Source organism: Solanum verrucosum, unplaced genomic scaffold, assembly GCF_900185275.1.
Source record: "Solanum verrucosum unplaced genomic scaffold, falcon-dt-bn FXZP01000040.1, whole genome shotgun sequence".
In the NCBI taxonomy this organism is placed as follows: domain Eukaryota; kingdom Viridiplantae; phylum Streptophyta; class Magnoliopsida; order Solanales; family Solanaceae; genus Solanum; species Solanum verrucosum.
Genome location: NW_026020323.1, coordinates 510535 through 532237, shown reverse-complemented (window position 1 = coordinate 532237; position 21703 = coordinate 510535). Strand labels below are relative to the sequence as shown.

General features: G+C 34.4%; 1 protein-coding gene across 1 annotated transcript; it reads left to right on the top strand.

Annotated features, from left to right (window-relative positions):
• Nucleotides 1-7109: 7109 nt before the first annotated feature.
• Nucleotides 7110-21655, top strand: LOC125835425 (WD repeat-containing protein 26 homolog). The gene is given in 6 exon segments (XM_049514552.1): nucleotides 7110-7165; nucleotides 7842-8712; nucleotides 15312-15413; nucleotides 19157-19324; nucleotides 19326-19787; nucleotides 21282-21655. Coding segments are annotated over 5 exon segments (1743 nt in total). The 5' UTR covers nucleotides 7110-7165; nucleotides 7842-7914; the 3' UTR covers nucleotides 21495-21655.
• Nucleotides 21656-21703: the final 48 nt, after the last annotated feature.

Sequence of the window (21703 nt, the reverse complement as noted above, 5' to 3'; positions counted from 1 at the left end):
TTTCAACAAAAAATAGTACTTTTTGATAAAAAAAATAATCATAATCATCAAGCATAACATATAAAAAATCACGAATAAAAAATATTTTATAGGCACAATATAATAACAAAAGTTCAATAAGTATGATAGATACTAGTCGAAAAATAATAAATAAGGTATCACATTATCAACGCCTAACATATATTTTGGCTAATTAGAAAAAACTAAAGAAATCTTATTTTTTTCCAATAACCTTAATCCAATTCTCTAACTTGTGAACCTCTAACGTCAATATTTCTTTTTTGTAGTGGACACTTTCACAAAATATACTAACACATGTATTGTATAATGACTCTTCCCATCCAAGTCTATCTAATTTTTTCATTTATTCTTCAACTGTAGGTGCACAATTTTTTTTAATCAATAACTCCAGAGCAGTAATCATCTTCTCATCAATTTTCAATTCATATGAATAAGTTTTTTTTCTTCCCCAAAACATTTTTTTCCAGCTGAAACTGAAGATTGGGATGGAGAATTATTACGAGCTTCATTATTTTTGTCACTAACTAATTTACCAACAATAATATATTAGTGTTATCTACCAAGCAAGGTTGATGATCAAAGAGTCTCAATAAAATTATTAGCCTAAGACAAAATTCTAATAAGAGACCTCAAATATGTATACATAGTTATTATTTTTAATTATTAATAGTTTTTTTTTCAATCAAAGACCTTGATGAACATCAATACACTAAAAATATTATTGCAACAAGTGTTCTTGACAAACATCAATACACCCTAAGAAAATTATTAACATAAAAAAAATACTTGTAAAGATTATGAAAACTTACCAGTTCAAGAGGAAAAAATTGATGTTTGATTGAGAAAAGAGAGGAACACAGTTTGTAGTTGTGCAAGAAAAAGTCAAGCAAAGACGGAGAGAGCCGATACAATATTATTTTATAAATTATTAAATAAGTCTGAATGGTGTTAAGACTCTCCTGCAAATCTGATCCGTTCAGACCTTTTCAGGTCCATTAAGAGGCGTTTTGAAAAAAAGAAACAAATGGACTTAATGGGCTGAATTCAGATTCAGACCTAAAAACCAAACACACTTAATGGGCTGAATCTGAATGATTAAGATTCAGACCTCCATTAAGTTCAAACAAATGAGGCCTTAGAGTAGTTTAAGAGGCGTATAGATATGGGTATTGTAGATGCATAAAAGTTGTGAAGGTTAAGAGGGTTATTTGTAAGACGAGGAGAAGAAGAGAGACCAAGCCAGTCGAGATCTCGGTGAACTTTTGGAAGAATCCACGAGAAATAAACATGAAGTGGATTGAGTTGTTTGATGTCATATTTAGGACGATTAAAATAACAGAGGAATGGAGGTGGAGTACTATGATTCCAGTTTACAAGAACAAGAGTGATATTCAGAGTTATAATAACTATAAGGGCTCGTTTGGTGTGAGGTATAATAACAAATAGTCCCGGGATTAAATTATAGTACCGCTTATTTTGTTGTTTGGTTGGCAAGTTCGGGGTAACTTATCCCGGGATTAATAATTAGTACCGGGATAAGTTATCCCTCTCCTTGGGTGGTATAGTAATCCCGGGATAACTTATCCCGGGATAAAATAGGTAAATGACAAAAATGTCTTTTTCAACCCTTTTGTTATATCACTTTTTACATTAATGAAGGGCATTTTTGTAAACAAATAAATTGTTCTTAAAATTTATTATTTTGAATACAACAAACCAAACACTCAATAAAAAATAATTCCAACACAACTTATCCCATTTTAACTAATCCCAACATAACTTATCCCAACATAACTTATCCCATCATAACTCATTTTCAAACCAAACGACCCCTAAAGGTATTAAGCTACTAAGTCACACTATGAAAATGTCGGAAAACTAGTTGAGATGAGGATGACGAAAGGTGCGTCTCTCTTTAAGAACCAATTTTGATTCATGTGGGAGTTCAACTATGTCAATCGTGACACAACAAATATCTGATGCTACAAAGCCACATCAAAAACACCTTATAGATATGAAACCTCACATGGTTGGCCCATCATTATTACTTAATCTTGTTATACTTATATATAAACGAAGATAATTTAATTATAAAAAGAAAGAATAATATAAACGATGTTATTAATTATCTAACAATTAACATAACAATATTTCCTAATAAATCAAATAATGACTTTATGTAGTATCCATGACACCATATCAATCTATGGAGTCTTTATTAAAATAAAAAAAAACTAACTCGAGACGCAGTTTAAAAGTCTAATAAAACAGTAAAGAATTTATTGAAGTCCCTCGAATAAGAAAGTAGATTCACCAAGAAAAGCAACAAGTACTCTTATTTCACAAGATCTGTCTATACCTACCTGCTATTCTTCGTTACCTAGCATATCATAAAATTAACGAAAAAGGGTCTAAATTGCCCCTGAACTATGTGAAATAGACCACTTATACCCTCCATTACATTTTGGGATCAAAAATACCCCCGCAGTTATCCCAGGAGACCACAAATACCCTCAAGAGTTAACACCCCAATTTTTTAGTGACGTGGCAAGCCACATGAGACTAATCCCTCCACCTAAGCATTGCCAACTAAGATTCACTACAAAAGAACTTGACTTTTAGTGGCGACAAAGTCACCACAAAATCCCAAAATATTGCCACTAAAGGTTATGAGTGATTTTTAGTGGCAACTAAGGCTCCAATAACCATTCGCTAGTAAAACCTATTTTTTCAACAAAAAAATATGATAATTAATTTTCGATTGCGACCTAATTTTCTAAAATAAATAACTTGCAATATCATATTAAAAACATCCAATATTATTACGAAAAATAATCAAAATTACTTCTCGATTCAAATCTCCTACTATATATATATAATGCATCATTGTACATTTTATACATTTACATATGACATAAAAATAAAACATATAGTGTCTTCAAACTCCTACTTAATCGATATCATATTTGGTTTTTTAAAAACAATGAATAAAAAAACACAAAATTAGAATTTAATGTTAAAAACTTTTAGTGACGATTTTCTGGGCTTTTGTGGCGACTGTTGTTGCCGCTAAAGGTCTAGTTCTTTTGTAGTGAATCCTAGTTGGCAACGCTTAGGTGGAAGGATTAGTCCCACGTGGTAACAAAAATTTATGGTGTTCACTTTTGAGGGTATTTGTGGTCTCTTAGGATAACAGCAGAGACATTTTTTATCCCAAAATGTAACGAAGGGTATAAATGGTCTATTTCATATAGTTCGGGAGCAATTTTGACCCTTTTCCGTAAAATTAATAATGATATGTTTGAGTACTGAATATTTAATGAGTGTTTTAGGGCAGAAGTAACAAAATAAAATAATAATAATAATAATACATAGAATAAGTTATTTATAATGAAATAATTAAATTTTCAAATATGGTGGTGAAATCAATAAAACTTAAATAAGTACCAATAAAATAATTGATTTCAGTCATTATGTTTAATAACTGTGTCAAACACTTAGAAACTGCAAGTTAAATCAATCATTCCATTAACATGGATAATCTCAAGGCAAACAATCAAAACATCAAAACTTACTAGCAAATTAAATCAATCATAATAACTCATGAGCAAATCAAAATTCATCATGTCAAACTTTAAGGCAAATCAACGACTCCAAAATCAATTCATTTAGGCAACTACATTCAAAGACTATTCTTCCTTCGAAATAGCAACCCTAATAGGAAGGCCATTTCAATAGCAATTTATCAAAATCATTAATTCAACTCTCAAAGACTACTCTCCCTTTCGAGTAGCAAGGTGTCAATACAAGCCCAAACAATATCAATTATGACATAATTAATTTAATCATTCTTTAATCGTGTTCTTATTAATATAGGTATATTAATTCAATGTTTCTTTTCTTTGTGTTTAAAGTCCTTAAATCATGTTTTAAAATTTAAATCAATAACTCATTCATAAAGTAAAAACATATTTTTAATGATTACCACTTTAATAATCATCACTTTTAAATTTAATTCAATAATTCTGTTTATGAAGTAAAATACATTTGTCAATATGTAATACTTGAAGCGTGGTAAAACATTTGAATTTGAATTCATCAATTCAAAAAGAGAAGCTTCAACGCTTTAATACATGATAAACTAACACCTTTGTAAATCTATAATACTTAAGCATGTTATGGTATATGAAATCTTTCCATTAATTAATATTACAATTTAAGTTTAAGAGAAGCTTCAACACTTTAATACATGATAAACTAACACCTTTGTAAATCTGTAATACTTGAGCATAATATGGTATATGTAATCTTTCCATTAATATTACAATTTAATTTACCCGTCAAGAAAGCTTGTTGTATATTGTGTTATAATAGCATATTTATTGTTTATCGAAAACATGATTCTAAATAAAAAATTATGAAACTCAAAAGTTAGTAAGTAATTAAGTGTTGTCTAGTTTCTTAATTAATAATGTTATTATTATTCTTCTACTAATTTATTCTTCGAATCTAATATCACGTATGTTTTCTTTTTTTCACTAATCAGCTTGTTTGTTGTTTATAACTATCTCATTCTCCATAATTTTTTTAGTATAACATCCTTCGCTATTATATTTTCTCTACAAAGTTAGCTTTTAATATACTAAATAAAAAATCTATAAAAAATAAACTCTGATTTCTAAATAAGATTTGTGTACATATCAGACTCAACAATTTAACACCTACAATAAGCCACCTAGAAGCTTTGAGAGGTGGTTCTCCAATCCACGCAAAAAAGATTAGTATAATACTCCTTTACGAAGGGGACCCTTGTTGAGTAAAATGCCAAACAACTCTTTCCTCCATTTCTCTATTCACAAATTCTCCATTAACACAAATACCCAAATCTCTCTACAAGATTCTTACTCCCACAAATCAATCATATACCTTTTTTTAGCTTTCTTGTAATACCCTTTTTTTCCCCTTTCAATCGAGTGTTTGTTTACCCACCTAATCTACTAGTCTTAGCTTACCGACAAACGAAGGGAATAAAGAATACAATTTGGGATAAAACCATTTACGATTTGCTGGTTTTTCAATCAGTTTATGTATCCATTTTGATCTGAATCTTCAAATTGCTTTCTGGGTATTGCAGATTCTGCTCTAATCTTTGTTGTTTTTCTGGTAATCTTTCTTTGCTTGTCTTTTACGGAAATGTTTTCTTGGTTTGGTTTGATTCTTGTTCTTGATTTTGTTTGTTGGATTTGTTGAGTGGTGTTAGTGGATTATCTAAAATTTGATTTTTTCTAGTTGGGTTTTGGGTGGTAATTGTAGTATATGCTTATTTAACTAAGAAGAGTATTGTTTGCAGAAGTTAAAGTTAGCCTATTTGGAACTTTAGTGCTAGGTAGACAGCAAATGCATTTTGAGTTGAATTAGCTTTTGCAGAAGTTTACTTAACAGCAGATGCATCTACTAACTTTTAAGTTTGTTATTGGATGCTTTTAGTACCGATCGGATCTTTTCATCAAGATCCCTAGTTTGTGCTGTTGGTGAGAGGTCTAATTTAGATTTGCTGTAAATGTGATTGCATTGGAGTGAAATTCTCCTTTATTAGTTCATCTTTGATCATAGCAAGTTTAAGAGACTTAAGACTCATGTGCTATAGGTGTATCCTACTATCATTCTTGATCATAGCAGGTTTGAGGGGGCTCAGTGGGTTCATGCTACATCATATTTTGCTAGGGGAGTAATTAACTTTGTTTCCAGGATCCTGATATGACCGATCCATAATCCTGTAGAGAAATAGGGTAAACCTTGTTTGTTATTTGGAAAAGTATGATTACCTTGTGTAGTTAGATCTTGCAAATGTTTGCAACTAATGAGTGAAATTCTGTTGATTGCTCCAGCTTTATTGTGGCCCAATTTATGGCCTTAAGTCATATTCACATATGAGTAAGAGGATTAGACTCTTCTCATTAGTGGCCAAGCTATTTTGGATAGAGCTATAAAGTCAATAGTGGTAACATATGTAAGATGTGTTTTCTTTTCTATTGAATTTCAAATATCAAAGATCAGACATATCTTAGAGTTTAATTTATGGATTCATTTACAGTAATTGCGTAGCTTGAGTGTTGATTAATGGAGAACTTGCGTGTTAGCGTGCACACTGGTAAAAACATTTGTATTTTGTGTAATCTCCTTCTGGCAGGAATTGAAACTTCTCTGTTTGCATTAGTTGTCTTATTTTGGGGAGGATCATTATTAGCTGGTAATGCTGTTTGATCAGGAGGCTGGTATTGAGAAGACCGAATAGGTTATTCAAAGAAAACGGTAGCTAATGCTCCTTTGATCAGTGTTGTAAAAAGCGCGCTTAAAGCGCAAGGCGAGGCGAGGCTCCTGCGCTTTTAGTTCCTGAAGCGAGGCGACATTGAAAAGGCGCTCGCTTCTACTGTAGAAGCGAGAAGCGCAAGAAAAGCGAAAGCGCGATAAAGCGCGCTTTTTCATAAAAAGCGCCAATTAGGGTTTTTTTTAAAAAAAAATGTAAGTTTTTTTTTTTTAATTTCTGAAAGATACTTACGCGACTAAGAAGCTGCGACTTTTTCTCTTCTTCGTTGCGACTGCTGTAGCCTGTAAGTTCTCTTCTTCTTCTCTTCTTCTCTGCGAAGCTGCTGCGATCTGCTACTTTTTTTTTTTTTTTGGTTGCTGCTGGGTGTTTTTCTATATTTTTATTGCTGCATTTTTTCTTTTCCAATTCTGTTTGCTGCTCTGTTTTCAATCTCTATTACTGACCTTTTTTTTTTTTTTCAATTAATATTACTGCTCTGTTTTTTTCAATTCTTTTGCTGCTCTTGTTGAAGAATAGGAGTTTGATTCTTTGTGATTTAATTATGTTTTTGATTTTTTGCTTTATATGTTATGACTTATGAGTATTATTGACTATCTATTTACTTTTAATCTAAGAATATATTACCTCTATTCAGTTATTTAATATTTTTTTATTTTTATACTAAATATCGCTTTATTCAAAAAAAGCGTGCGCTTCGCTTCTCGCTTTTGTGAAGCGAGCCCTTGTCACTTTTTTCCGCTTCTCGCTTCCCAAAACACTGCCTTTGATGTTAATGTGGACTTAGTGGGAGCAATGTACTAGGCAGGCTGTTCAATGGTTGGATAAATAGTAGTATAAATTCATGATGTCTATTTAGGTCGTATGTTCATTAAGCTTTTAATTCAGGCTGACCCTTCCTACCTCTCCTCTCTCTCGAATAATTGTTAAAAAGGAAGTTTTGGTGGAGCCCTTTATGTATAGAGTTTCAACTTAAGCAAGCAAAACCAATTTGTAGCATAAGCAGTTATTGGTGTCTGGCATCAGGTGCAATATTACTGGTTGCACCTCATGATGGCATTTAATCTGGTAATTCTAAATATTCTGTCTAAGGTGTTGATAGGTGATGGTTAGAAGCTCTTGCCTGTTTGGAACTGGCAGCTGTATTTGTTGCGAATCTGTCCAAGCAATTTTACTTTCATATATTTTATTGGGTACGTTCGCATGCAATATTAGTATCAGCCGCTGCTCTTTCTCAATGCTGGACAATTTTCATCAATAAAATGATAACGTATAAAAAAGATTAGCGTTTACTTTTGTTAGTTGCAGTTTTTTCCTTCAACTCTCTGTTTTGCTCCTTGTCTCATTACTATCATTTTCAATTTCTAATCTAAGATCATTGAAAGTGGATTCTGCGGATTGCCATCTTTCTCTTTTTTCTGTTTCTATTTTTATTAGTTTTATTTTATTTCCTTTTCTGGTGTTACATAGGAGAGTCTCCTTTTATTAATTGCAGGATCTAGGCCTACAATTCCAACTTTTCAGTTGTCTTCCTCCTGCTGTTATATATGGGCTGAGGTGTTTGTTTCATGGGAGCTGAGGACGATGATGAACCACCATCAAAACGTGTGAAGGTATCCTCCGGTCAATTGGTAGATATTTCAGACGGGACATTTGTTAGAGATCCTGCAAGTTGTTCATTGGGTGACTCGATGGCTCGACCCCTGACTCTTCAAGGGGACGATGAGGTTGTTGGTACAAAAGGAGTTGTCAAGAAAGTTGAATTTGTTCGGATTATAACTGAGGCATTAGATTCTCTTGGTTACAAAAAGACTCGAGCCCTTCTAGAGGAAGAGTCAGGGATACCCTTGCACACTTCTGTCATAAATTTGTTTATGCAGCAAATTCTTGATGGTAAATGGGATGAAAGTTTAAACACATTGCGAAAGATTGGTCTGGTGGATGAAAAAATTGTAAAGTTGGCATCGTTTGTGATATTGGAGCAGAAGTTTTTTGAATTGTTGCACAAGGAAAAAGTCATGGATGCTCTGAAGACACTGAGGGGCGAGATCTCACCTCTTTGCATAAACAATGATAGAGTCCATCAGCTTTCCTTTTTCATTATATCACCTTCTCAGCAGGTTCTTCCTGGGATATCAGATCAAGGCATAGTGAGAGTAAAGTCACGTAGAAAGCTACTAGAGGAATTGCAAAGATTGCTTCCCCCAACAGTTATGGTTCCAGAAAAGAGATTGGTACATCTTGTTGAACAGGCTCTTGACTTGCAACTAGATGCTTGTAGATTTCACAACTCTGTGGTAGGTGAAATGTCACTGCTCACTGATCATCACTGTGGAATAGATCATATTCCATCTCTAACAGTGCAGGTTAGATCACATTAATAATTGGGTGTTTTTTGATATACAAGCCTTTTGATTCTGCTCTTGATTGTTTGAGTCTGACATGTTCAATAGAAACTTCATTTTGTGCCTCACACAACAGACACAAGTTGTGTGAGGCTTTGATTTACAAATTACTGGACCCTAGTCTTACAATTTTGGTCCACAAATTTGTGAAACAAAAAGAATCCTCACACAACTTGTGTCAGTTGTGTGAGACACAAAGTAAACTCTTTCCATGTTTCGTCTTGCAATCATGCACTAGTTGTTTCGTCTTGTAATCATGCACTAGTTTGTCCTATCATTATCTGAGTCAATAGTTAGTGGTGTTGAATGAATATGATGGGAAATATTGATCAAGTTTTGTTCCTTTGCGTTCTAAACATTGTCATTGTTGTTAAAAGCGTCACCTCTTCTATTTTATGTCATTGTTTGAATGACAAATGTTCGCATTAGGATGAAAAACATTCATTAAATTCATGCTTTGTTTCATTCAACTCTTTATGGTTGAAGGTTTTGCCAATTTGCTTATGTTCATTTGAAAGGCTTGTTTAGATTTGCACCCAAGGGTGTGGCCTAGTGGTCAATGAGTGGAGACAAAAAAAAAATTAGGTGATTCTTCTCATCTGTCTTAGCCTTGGTTGATAGTGTTAGCTGGTACCTGTTGTTGGTGGAGGTGGTAGGTATCCAGTGGAATTAGTCAAGGTGCGCAAAAACTGGTCCGGACACCGCGGTCATTAAAGAAAGGCTTGTTTTGATTTTTAAAGTTGTGATTAAAATAAACAGGGCTTATCTTACACAATGTTGTTAAAGGCGCACTTAAGCTCTGAAGCGTGGCTCAAAATGTGTTGTGCGCTTCGCCTTACTTAATATGCACTTCGTTGTCGTCATCATGATTTTAAGACATACTTTTACTTGCCAATGAGCCTCTTCTGAAAGGTGACATTAAACAATTGATATTTCACTGTATCATAATATTTTTTCAATTTCTTCTTCATGTATGCCATTTATGCTTATATTTTTTAGTCTTGGATTGAAAATATATATTTGTATTTTTTCTCCCTTTGCGCCTTTTTTCATTAAAGCCCACACTTTTTTTTTGACAAAGGTAACAAGTTTGTATATAAATCTTCAGCACTTAAGACTGGGATCCCAAATTTACACCATAGAGCTACAACAGTTGAGTAGACTCAACAAATCTAAAAAACACTAGATCCTACTTCATCTTACAAAGATCCTAGAATATCTGTAATAGCTACATGATCATTTACATACTCGGACTACACCAATAGCAAAAAGTGATAAGGCAACTCATTTTTATCTTGTGTAAATGACTGCTAATGCTCTCAAAACATCTCAAATTTCTCTCCTTCCATATGGTCCACCAAATCACCGTTGGGATTGTGAGAAATATAAGAGAAATATTATTGAATTGTTGTCTCTAAATTATTATAGAGATGCCCTAGTTATAGACACTACAATACACCTTTTCCAACTAGGACACTAAAATACAATCCTTTTCTAAGTAGGACACTATATACTATTACTATTACTATCCCTATTCCTATTCTTATTCCTATCCTAAGTAGGATTGTATATACCTATTACTATTCTAACACTCCCCTTCAAGTTAGTGCATACAAATCATATGTATCTAGCTTGTTGCAAATATAATTAATACGAGGATCGATGAGTGGCTTGGTGAGATATCTGCAAGTTGATCACTCGACTTCACAAAATTGACAGTCAATCTCAATGTGCTTTTCTTCTCATGAAATATTGGATTTGATGCATAATGCAGTCAATCTCAATGTGCTTGGTCTTCCTATGAAATACTGAATTTGATGCATAGTGTTGATAAATCATAGAGTGATAAAATTACAGTGTTGAACTTCCCAAACCAAGCTTGAGAAGTCTGTTTCAGACCATAGGGTGACTTACGTAATCGACATACAAGGCTACTAAACCCCCCTAGCAACAAAATTAGGTGGTTGCTCCATATAAACTTCTTAACAATGTAGCGGTCGTCTGAAAGTGCTCAAAATCTAGTATAAAGTATATAAATAGTGAGTAGGTCGGAATGATGGCATGTTCCTATTGAAAAAGAGAAATTATATGGGTAGGGTCGGAATGATGGCACAACCCTACGCAAATCAGATTTGAGAAGTCACCATAAAGACGCATGTAACTACGCAAATCAAATCTGAGGAGTCACCGAAAAGACACAGGTGCTATGCAACTCAAATATGATAAAGTAGTTCGGAAAAATTCACGGTACTACGCAAATTGAATATGAAAAGTAGTCCAGAGAGATGTATGGTGCTACGCAAATCAGATATGCAAACAATAGTCACCAGAAGGATGACAAGGTGCTACACAAATTAAATATGAAAAAATAGTCACCGGAAAGATGACACGGTGCTACACAAATTAGATATGAGAAAGTAGTCACGAAAAGATGGCACAGTGCTACATGAATAAAATATGAGAAAGTAGTCACCGAAAAGATGGCACGGTGCTAACACAAATACCAATGGATATGGGGTTGACACAAAACAACCCTAGAAAGTCATCGGAAATTGACGCACGGTGACCTGTCTGACTGAGTTTTCTTCCCTTGAATATGGGATTCATGCATATATCGTTGGTCCAACTTTTGTTAACACAATCATTGGCCAGACGGGCGGCATATATGGGTAATAGCCGACTGACGGCAGCGGAAGCTCTTTGATTCTCTACCAAGATCGTAGAGGCTCTAATACCATGTGAGAAATATTGGAGAAGAATATTATTGAATTGTTGTCTCTACATTATTACAGAGAGACCCTATTTATAGACACTACAATCGACACCTTTTCCAATTAGGATACTACAATACAATTCTTTTCTAGGTAGGACACTATATACTATTACTATTCCTATTCTAAGTAGGATTGTATATACATATTACTATTCTAATAGGGACAATTCTCCATCTGCTTTTTGTCTGCACCGCCACTACCTTTATTATTATAAAACTTTCTATAACTTGACTTGCCCTTAGGGCATGGTCCAACTTATGCCCCTAAAGCTGGTAAGCAGGTTCCAAAGTTGTCTAACCACCCTACAGTGAAGAAACAAATGGTTGATTGTCTCTGCTGCTCACAAAAAAAAACCATCTTGGGCACATATGTATTCCCCTCTTCTTGAGATTCTCCTGAGTCAGTGTTGTCTCTTTTGCCACCTTATATGGAATTTTGACTTTCTAGATAAGCTTCCGAGCAGAGACATATCCAGAATTTCGACAAAATGGGTGCACGATTACAAAAAAATGTATCTTAAATATAAATTTGATTGGTTTGACTTTTAGATTCTTAATATGAACCATTAAATTTTAAAAATTATAGGTAAAAATATATAACACTACTAGTTTTAAATTTTAATTACACATTTGATTTAATTATATAAAAATTTTACAGTGCTAAAATTTTTAGCAATTTTCAATGTAACACACTTGAAAATTTTGAAAGATTAAAGGAAAAAACCAAAAAAAAATAGTTGAAACGCCAAAAGTGTCACCAATAACCACTTGGAGAGGTGTTACTCAAAAAGATATGATAGATATAAGATTTAAATTTATATACTCACTTAGAGAGGTGCACCAATCATCATCGTCTTATTATATGATACTTTGAACGTGGATTCACACATTTATATTTAAATATTTTTTTAAAAATATAACACTAGGGGAGCATGGGTTCACGTGAACCCACGGCACCCCCTCTAGATACGCCCTTGTTTCCAAGGCAAAAATTTGAGTTGAGTCCTTATCTGGTTCAAATTCTTGTAGGCAGAGCTAACTGTGAAAATACCTTTGCTATGATGAATCCCCCTGAGAGTGTGTTCTCCTCTTTCAATCCTCCAAAAAAGTCCAAATTGGTCTAGGGTGCCACAAAATTTAGCTAGTCTATCCACATCCCATTCTTGCACCATCCTTCTCTATGTTAAGTTTCATCCATGGGTGGACCAAACTTCTTCAAAGGGGCCTGTTGTTTCTGATTCAACAGATAAATGTCTGAAAAAAACTGCTTGAGGCTGCCATTTCCTAACCAGGTATCATCCCAAAACAAAATCTTCCTTCCATTGTTTACACTAGTCTTTGGGAACGTGCATTGCACGTTTGTCCCTTATTATTATTATTATTGTTAAAGCAGAAAGCTAACCAGTACACATTAATCCATACACAAAACAATTCATAAAATATATATGAGTTAGAGACATCAGTAAATAATGAAGATACACAACAATAGTATAAAAAAATAAAAAGATGAAGGTAAGTTAAAAAGTTAACCTATGATATTGCTGATGGTAGTATGGCAAGTGGAAAAAATTAAAGAAAGAGACATGTGATACAAAGGAAACAAATTGATATGTGTGTGAACTAAGGAATATAAAAAGACAGCAACAGTATCTTTACCATTGTAGAAGATGAAAGAACAAAAGATAAAACAAACTCCTATTTCATATTCATAACTTCCATGTCTTTCATATTCATAACCTTCAAATATTTAATGTGTAAGTGTTTATATATATATATATATATGATGATGATATGATGATGATTGTATCTAGTTCTTCCAAAGAAACTTTGCCACAAATTTTCTGATGAATACAACATTACCTTATAGAAGAAACTGCACAAATTTTGGATTTTATAGGCACTTTGTAATCTATTAGCCTGTTTTGTTTTTTCTCTTGTTGGAAACCAATTTTTGGAGGTCTCCAGCATATCCTTAATGCTGATGAATACAACATTACCTTTATCAAAAAAAAAAAAAAAGAAACTTTGCCACAAATTCTGACTGATCCCCACAGGCTCATACCATAGGCAGACACCACTTCCTTAGCTTTCTAGTAGTCTATCTTCTCATACTTGGCCTGAATCACTCTGACCATAGAGCCTGCTCCTCTTTCGGAAATCTCCCCAACCACTTAATTATTAAGCTTCTGTTCTATTTCCTCAAGTTTCTAATGCCTAACCCATCTTTTTTTTTTTTGACAAAGGTAACAGAATGCCTAACCCATCTAGTTTCTTTGAAAGAACTACAATCTTCCATTTGACCAAATGAAATCCTTTGTTCTCCTTCTTTCCATTCCACAAAAAGTTCCTCCTTAAAGCATCAATTCTTTCTTCTACCCTAGTTGGGAGAGGAAAAACTGACATCAAGTATGTTGGTAGAACATCTAAGGCTGAGTTGATTAGGACCAATCTTCCACCTCAGACAAATATTATGCTTTCCATTTAGATAGTCTTCTTTCACATCTCTTCACCACCCCATTCAAAATCTCTCCGGATTTGCTTTTGTCTCCCACAGGCATCCCCAAATATATTGTTGGTAGTTGACCTATTTCTCCTCCCAAGATCTCTGTCAGATGTTACATTCTGTTCACATCATTAATTGGAAAAATATGACTTTTCCTCCAATTGATATGGGGCCCAAAAGTTGCTCTCATTAATCTCCTGGTCTCACCCAAACAATTCTTACCATTATGCTCCCTTTCAAAAAGAAATTCTTATTAATAATGCAACAAGTTAGTGCCTTCAACAGAAAAAGAAACTATGCAAATTGCTTCAATGTATCTATATATTACAAGTACATAAATAAACTCTCTAGAAGACTAGAAGCTTATGTAATGCTTTGTTCAGCAAAATAACAAATGAAGAACAGAGAATTGAACTCCAGCTTTCAATGCTGTGGATCTCCAAAATGCCAGCTTCTTTTGAGTAGTTATTGACAATGGAACTCTAACTAAAAGCATATTCATTGCAGCCTCGGTCCATGAGCAAATTAATACGGGGAATGCATGCTGTCCTATCATAATGAGCTTGCTAATGAATGCAGTTTTTATTTACTAATCAGAAAAAAATAAATCCAATGTTATTTTTATGTCTTAAGATGCTGGAGTTAATAGGTAAGCACTATTTGTTTCTGGGGAGCTTTGTGATCTTCAGGTCCTTAGTGAACTTGTGTCCACCCTTTCATGAGGCTTTAGTCGCAACAATATGAAATGTTTCATGGATTGTTGCCGAACTTTTGAATCAAAGAAAAAGTCAGTAGTTGTAGGCACAACATCTCATTTTTTTGTTCTACTGTGAAATGGGTCTCCCTTTCTCTTGTCATTATATGTTTTTTGAGTAAACAAGTATGCTCTTTTTTTCCTCTAATTTTTGGCTTTGTTCGGGACTGGGGTGTAACTTTTGTTTATTGTTCATGTTATTTATGCCATTTGGAAATTGACCTTATATTTGGGATGTTTAAATTTTAACCAGGAGATGTGGTTGGATCCACTGTGATTTAAGTGAAATCAGAAGGAATTGGCCTTGGGGTGGGGTGGAGGGGTTGGTTAAAGGGCCAAGGAGTTGTAAATGTGCTTTGATAAAATTGAGCTTCACTGGCTTTCTGCTTGTTATCATTTACCACCGAGCTGTTTTTTGTGTAATAAGTCGTTTTAGAGCAATCGTTGATAGTGGAGTCTGATTTCTTGCAGATACGATATGTTAATCACCTTAAGCGCTAATTGTTTCTTCATTGCTTCTACTGCACCAGATATTACGTGAGCACAAAAAGGAAGTCTGGTTCTTGGAGTTTTCCCATAATGGAAAGTACTTGGCCTCGTCATCTGCCGATTTTTCAGTAATTGTATGGGAGGTATTTTAAGTTCTCTTTATTTTGTTGTCATATCAGTAGTTTTTTTTCAACTTAGATCAATTGCTACTTTACTTTTTATTGAAATTCTTTTCCTCCACGTTTTGCATCTTAGTCACAGTTGCTTCCATAGGGTCTTCTACTTCTGCTTTGAAGGATCAGTATCTTGTATGCTTCACAGTCTCATGGAGTGCCACATATGGGTGCTCAAACTTCTGTGGTTTCCGCGACCTCATATAGTAATATAAAATGAATACAGTGATTGCAAATTATTTTTAGAAGTGATATCAACCGGTTGAGATTAAGGTTTATTCCTTTTTTTGTGGCATATTTCCATTTGATCAGGTGCTTAAGAGGATGTTTTTAATTTGATTATATATCAGTTTAAAAAATGTAAGGATATGCTTGCGATTTATAAATTCCTAGTTTTACAGAGAACCCTTAAATTATTAACGGAATGAGATGGGCTCAAGTGAAGTTAAATGGATATAAAGGATTCATATAGCACCCAATGGTGTGGCTAAGTGGTCAGTGAATTGGGGTGAGAACCATGAGGTTCAGATCCCAGCAGACACAAAAAAAACTAGATGATTTCTTTCCTTCTACTCTTGTCTTGGTGGACAAAGTTACTTGGTACCTGTTGCTGATGGGGGGTGGCAAGGTCGAGGTGCGTGCAAGCTGGCCAAGACACCATGATTATTAAAAAAATAAAAATAAATAAAGGATTCATATAGCCTAACTAGAAGATTTCTTCCCATGAGGTCTCAGGTTTCAATTTGAGGCAAAAATTGCTAAGTGATTTTTTCCCATCTGCTTGAGCCTTGGCGGGTAAGCAGGCACCCAATGTAATAGTTTTTTCCCATCTGCTTGAGCTTTGGTGGGTAGAGTTACCCAGTACCTATGTTGGTGGAAGGTAGCGGATGCCCAGTGTAATAGTCAAGGCACACAAGCTCTCCTGGACAGCATGATACAAAAAATAAAGAAATATAATATATTCCAACTAGTTTAAAATTGAGGTGTAATTATTAGAAAGTACCACCATAATTGCTAGTTGTAGATACTTCCACAGGAGATGTATTAGGATTGACTGTAATCAGATAGTTTGTGGCCCTATTGGTCCGAGTTAACCACCCATACACTGAATTTCGGAATTAGGGGGTCCAACATGCATATCTGTATGCGAACCTAGACAGACACAGAGACGACTCTACATGTCTACATCTAACAGTGAAGCCTCCTCATCCTTCTGATTTTCGGATCCACATGATTAGCAGCTTATTAATATTGAACTTATCAAGAATCCTACTTTGCACTCTGAAGAAAAGTAGTCTTCCATTGTTCGAGTGTTAAAAGTCCAGTGACATTATACTTGCCATATAAAAAAAAAGTCTAGTGACTACCACTGATGCATTTGTGGTTTCTGATTGGTATTGCTGTTAAATTCAAGTAGGACTTGGATGTATGATCCAATTTTTATGCTGTTATGTTGAAAGCTAATTGGAACTTCCTTACATTGTGACCAACTATGCAGCAGTTAATGTTTCTGTTGTGTTATAAGTGTGATTATTATTATATTTCCTTGTGTTTTGCCAAGTTATTATGGTGTAATAAGAGAGTTTGTATTAATTATTATCATGCATGGACTTGTACTATTTAATTTTTAATATTTGAATATTTTGATCTTTTCTAGGATCAAGCAAAAAAGAGAGTACTTGTTGTAGAGCCAGACAGAATGAGTAATCAAAGTGATATGATTTTGCTTTCCTTTTCCTTTCTTTTGGTGCAACACAAAATAGATGATATCGAAGTTATAACTAATGCTTTCTTATTTATTCCTACTTGTTTCTGCTACCCGCATTGGGGTCCTGATTAATCCGGATTTGCCGCATAAGGCCTGGGTGGGGTTGGGGGTGAGGGGAGTGCTCCCTACCACGCCATACCCAGGGCTCGAACCCGAGACTCCTGGTTTAGGATGGAGGGATTCTATCCATCCCACCATAACCCTTACTCTTGGTGGTAAAGCTGTAACTATACTTTTGGTTGTACTTCTTTCACAACTTTCCATCTAAAGCTTTGAACTATACCAATAATGCCTAATGCCTCTTTTACTTGCCCTCCCCAAAAAAAAAAACAGTTACAAGTTTATTTTATATATGGCCCGAGGCGTTAGTTTCATGGGAGGTGTTCAATGTATCCTAATTAAATTTGTAGCCTCATTATTATTCCATTGTTAAGAACAAAGTTATTACTCTCTCAGTTTCAATAGTTTTAACCTATTTGACTGAGCACGGAGTTAGAAATGAAGAAACTTCTAAAGTTTGTGGTCTTATTTACACCGTAACATTTGTGCGGTTATAAGACCTTTGAAACTTGTGGTTTTAAACGTGCCATGACATTTGTGTAGCTGTAAAAGCTTGTCATTAAAGGTAAAGTGTGAAGTGTAAGTTACCTTCTCAAAATAAGGAGGAAACTTTAAGTTAAATAGTCTCCAAATTTAGGAAGGAGCCACGAAATAGAGTCCATCACAACTGGAATAAATGGAGAATATACAATGGTTAAAGGTATTCATGTTGCCAAATAGTTATGGATGGCATGTTAAGCGTTAATGTGCATGTCTATGAAAGGGATGAGTAAATTACAAATCTGGTGGACAGATTTGCAGAAGCTACTAAAGTAAATAACATGAAAAATAAGAGCCTTGTTACTACTAAGCTGCCTGTCTGCCATTTTTTGCATTGGAGGTTTATCGAATTAATAACAAACCTTTGGGTTGAGTGGAGGTTTTCTAAAACTTAATTTGGGATTTATCATTAGATTCTTTAACCTAGACGACAGTGATGTTTTAACTGATACTTGGCACTAAGCATTCAATTTGAATGGGAAAATCAGTTGAATACAAAATCAATGTTAAATTTTATATTCTAGCTTTAGTTCCATTTTAGTTTCACCTTCCAATCCAATTTATATGACACTCTTTCCATTTTGGTGCGTCGCAAAATGTTTGACACCATTCTATTTTATACAACTTTCAATAACTTTAAGGATTCATTGAACTACTTACACTTCCAACTTTGATGTGATGTTTGCTTGTTTTTTCCACCTCCACTTTAATATTCTCTTCCATTATCAATAATATATTAAATAAGTTAGATTAACATATTTAAACTCCGTGCTGAATCAATCACCCTTCCATAAAATGAAATGGGGGGGGGGGTAGTCATTTCATAGAGTGATATCCTTCCTTTTTTAAGTTTTAAGAGAAACAAACACATGGAAGAGTTCCATGCCTTTAGAAAACATGAAAGCTGATAGCTAATGATACTTCACCATATGAAGAATTTTGAACAAACTGTCGAGAAAAGAAATGTCAGAGAGTTCCAGATGTCTTGGTGTGCTTTATTCAACTGGCTTTGTAAGTTGGAAATCAGAGTTTAATGTATTTACACCTGAACAATGCTTCTTTTTGCTAATCAAATGATTAATATTTGGTTCATTTCCTCTTCTTTTGGTGCTTGATTATGTTTTGGAGGAGTATGATGTGCAAGGTCCACTCTCCAAATTTGATCCTAATATCAGGTGCATTTCATGTTTGATAAAAATTAAATGGAAAAAGTTTGTGTTTATGTGGGATTGGGGGGAGGGAGTGCTGGGAACAAAAGAAAAGAGAGCTGTTAATTATGAAGATTTGAACTAATCATGATAATAGATGGAGTGTAAGTTCATCCCTCATTTTCTGCTTTTTGTAGGTCAAATTGGATGGCAGTGTCTGCATGAAACACAAATTTTTGGGTCACAAGACATCTGTTTCCTATATATCATGGAGTCCTGATGACCATCAACTTCTCACTTGTGGTGAAGAGGACACTGTCATACGGTGGGATGTCGAGTCTGGTAAATGTATACACATTTATGAGAAAAAAAAACGTTGGTTTTATCTCATGCGGATGGGCTCCTGATGGAAAAAGGATATTCTGTGGTGTAACTGACAAAAGTATTACCATGTGGGATTTGGAAGGGAAAGAGCTTGAGTGTTGGAAAGGCCACAGGACTATTAGAATGTCGGACTTGGGGATAACAAGTGATGGGAAGCATGTTGTCTCTGTTTGTAAAGAAAATATGATAGTATTATTTGGATGGGAATCAAAAGTAGAGAGAGTAATTCAGGAGGATCAAGCAATAACCTCATTTGTATTGTCCATGGATAGTAAGTATGTATTGGTTAGTCTTTCGAACCAAGAAATTCATCTTTGGAATATAGAAGGAACTGTAAAACTCGTAGCCAAATATAAGGGGCACAAACGTTCTCGGTTCGTTGTGAGGTCTTGCTTTGGAGGACTACATCAAGCTTTTATTGCAAGTGGAAGCGAGGACTCACAGGTACTACCTCTTTTGTTGATCTAGAAGCACAATCAATTTGATTTGCAGATTTTTTTTTGTTGGGGTGCCTTTTATGCTTATTAGCACATGAATAAATTAACATTCTATTCCTCAAATTGGGTTGCATATTGCATATGGTCTGTCTTTTGACCATAAAAGCATCTTTCATTTACCTGAATCAGGAAACTGTGTTTTCCTGCACAAAAAGTTCTGCTAACAAGTTTATCATTTTTAGCATATAACATTTCATGTTTATGCTTCGTACATGCAAGTGACGTTGTTTGTTTTGCCTTTTCTAAGGTTCTTGTAGAATGATGCTCTAAAGAGTTATTTCTTCTGTATTTGTATGTATTGTTTGAGTATTTCATAATTGCCTCAGCTAATCTGTTGACTTATTTTATTTTATTTTTGAGTTTCTTCTATCCTGAGTGAATTGTTTTATACTATTTGGACCCACATGCTGCCTTTATGATAACCACTGCTCTCAATGATCACGAGTTTACATCAATGCCATGCTGCTCTTTACTGCTGTCAGGACATGACTTCCATGTGAAGTGTGAGACAGATTTATAATAGTTAGCAACGAAGAAGGAAAACTCAAGTTTTCTGAAATTTCTTAAGGAATAATGAACACGTCAAGTATATTTTCATGAGATTAATGAGATCCTTAAAGCTCAGAATGTTATATGGCCTGCATTTATGCCAGTAGTGGTCATATATTCTTTTATATTTGTAGAAGATTTGCGGAATTAGATAAGCTTGTAGGCGGCTTTGGTGTAGAATACATCCTGAATCTCATGGCATATTCCTGATATAGTATCTCACAAAATGTCCAAATGCTGTGCATGGAATCAAGTTTTTAGTCTGCTCATAAGTCCAATTGTAAATCATAGCTAATATATGAGTACTTGGATATGCAATAACTTTGTTTATGAAAGTGATACTCCACGGAAATTTAAGATATCATTTTGACTTGTAGAGTTGTACTTCATAATGGCTGTGGATAATATTCATTTGAATCTGTAAAATAGGACATCACGAAATAGGAAGTGTGTAAACAACACATTTGAGTATTTAGAGATACCTATTTGGGGCAAGTCTTAATTTTTGAGGAAAAGGTTTGGAGGGGAGCGGAAGGGATATCAATCTTTTTAGGTGTGCTCTTCAATGTATTTTTGGGATGGAAAATATTACTAGTTGTAATTTGTATTGTTTATGTGCTATCACTTGTTGGTTCAAATTTAAATGTACCATAGAGAAGTAAATTTTTGATAGTGAAAAGATTTTTCCCATTTCTCTCTATTACTGGGCACAAATCACAGAAATATGTTGTCAGATATTGATGCTGACCTTGTATCTTCTAGAGAGACTTTGATCCTAGTACAACAACATACCCAGTGTAATTCCACAAAGTAGGGTATGGGAAAGGTAGTCTATACCATAAAGCCTTATATCCTTGAGAGATTCTGATCTCGGTCTATTGCAATATTTTAGGTTTATATATGGCACAGAGGCTCAGGTGAACTTGTTGGGACACTGGCTGGACATTCAGGGACGGTGAACTGTGTTAGCTGGAACCCAAGAAATCCTCATATGCTGGCATCTGCGAGTGATGATAGTACAATTCGTATATGGGGCTATAATCGAGTAAACACAAAGCAACATGACACTGATAATGGTGTGAACTGCTGCAATGGGCGAAGTTGAAGTCTGAGATGCAAAAGGGCAGCGTGTAACGTTGCAAATATCTTTCATCTCTATCACTGGTTTCTGTGTATATTCTGTATGTTCATGTCGAACCAACATTTATGACAAACAAGAATGTGAAATTTGCATTCAGTCCATTTAATAAATCGTGTACTTCCTCCATATTTTAGTTTTTCTTTTCCATTTAAATGATTGTTGCCTATTTTATT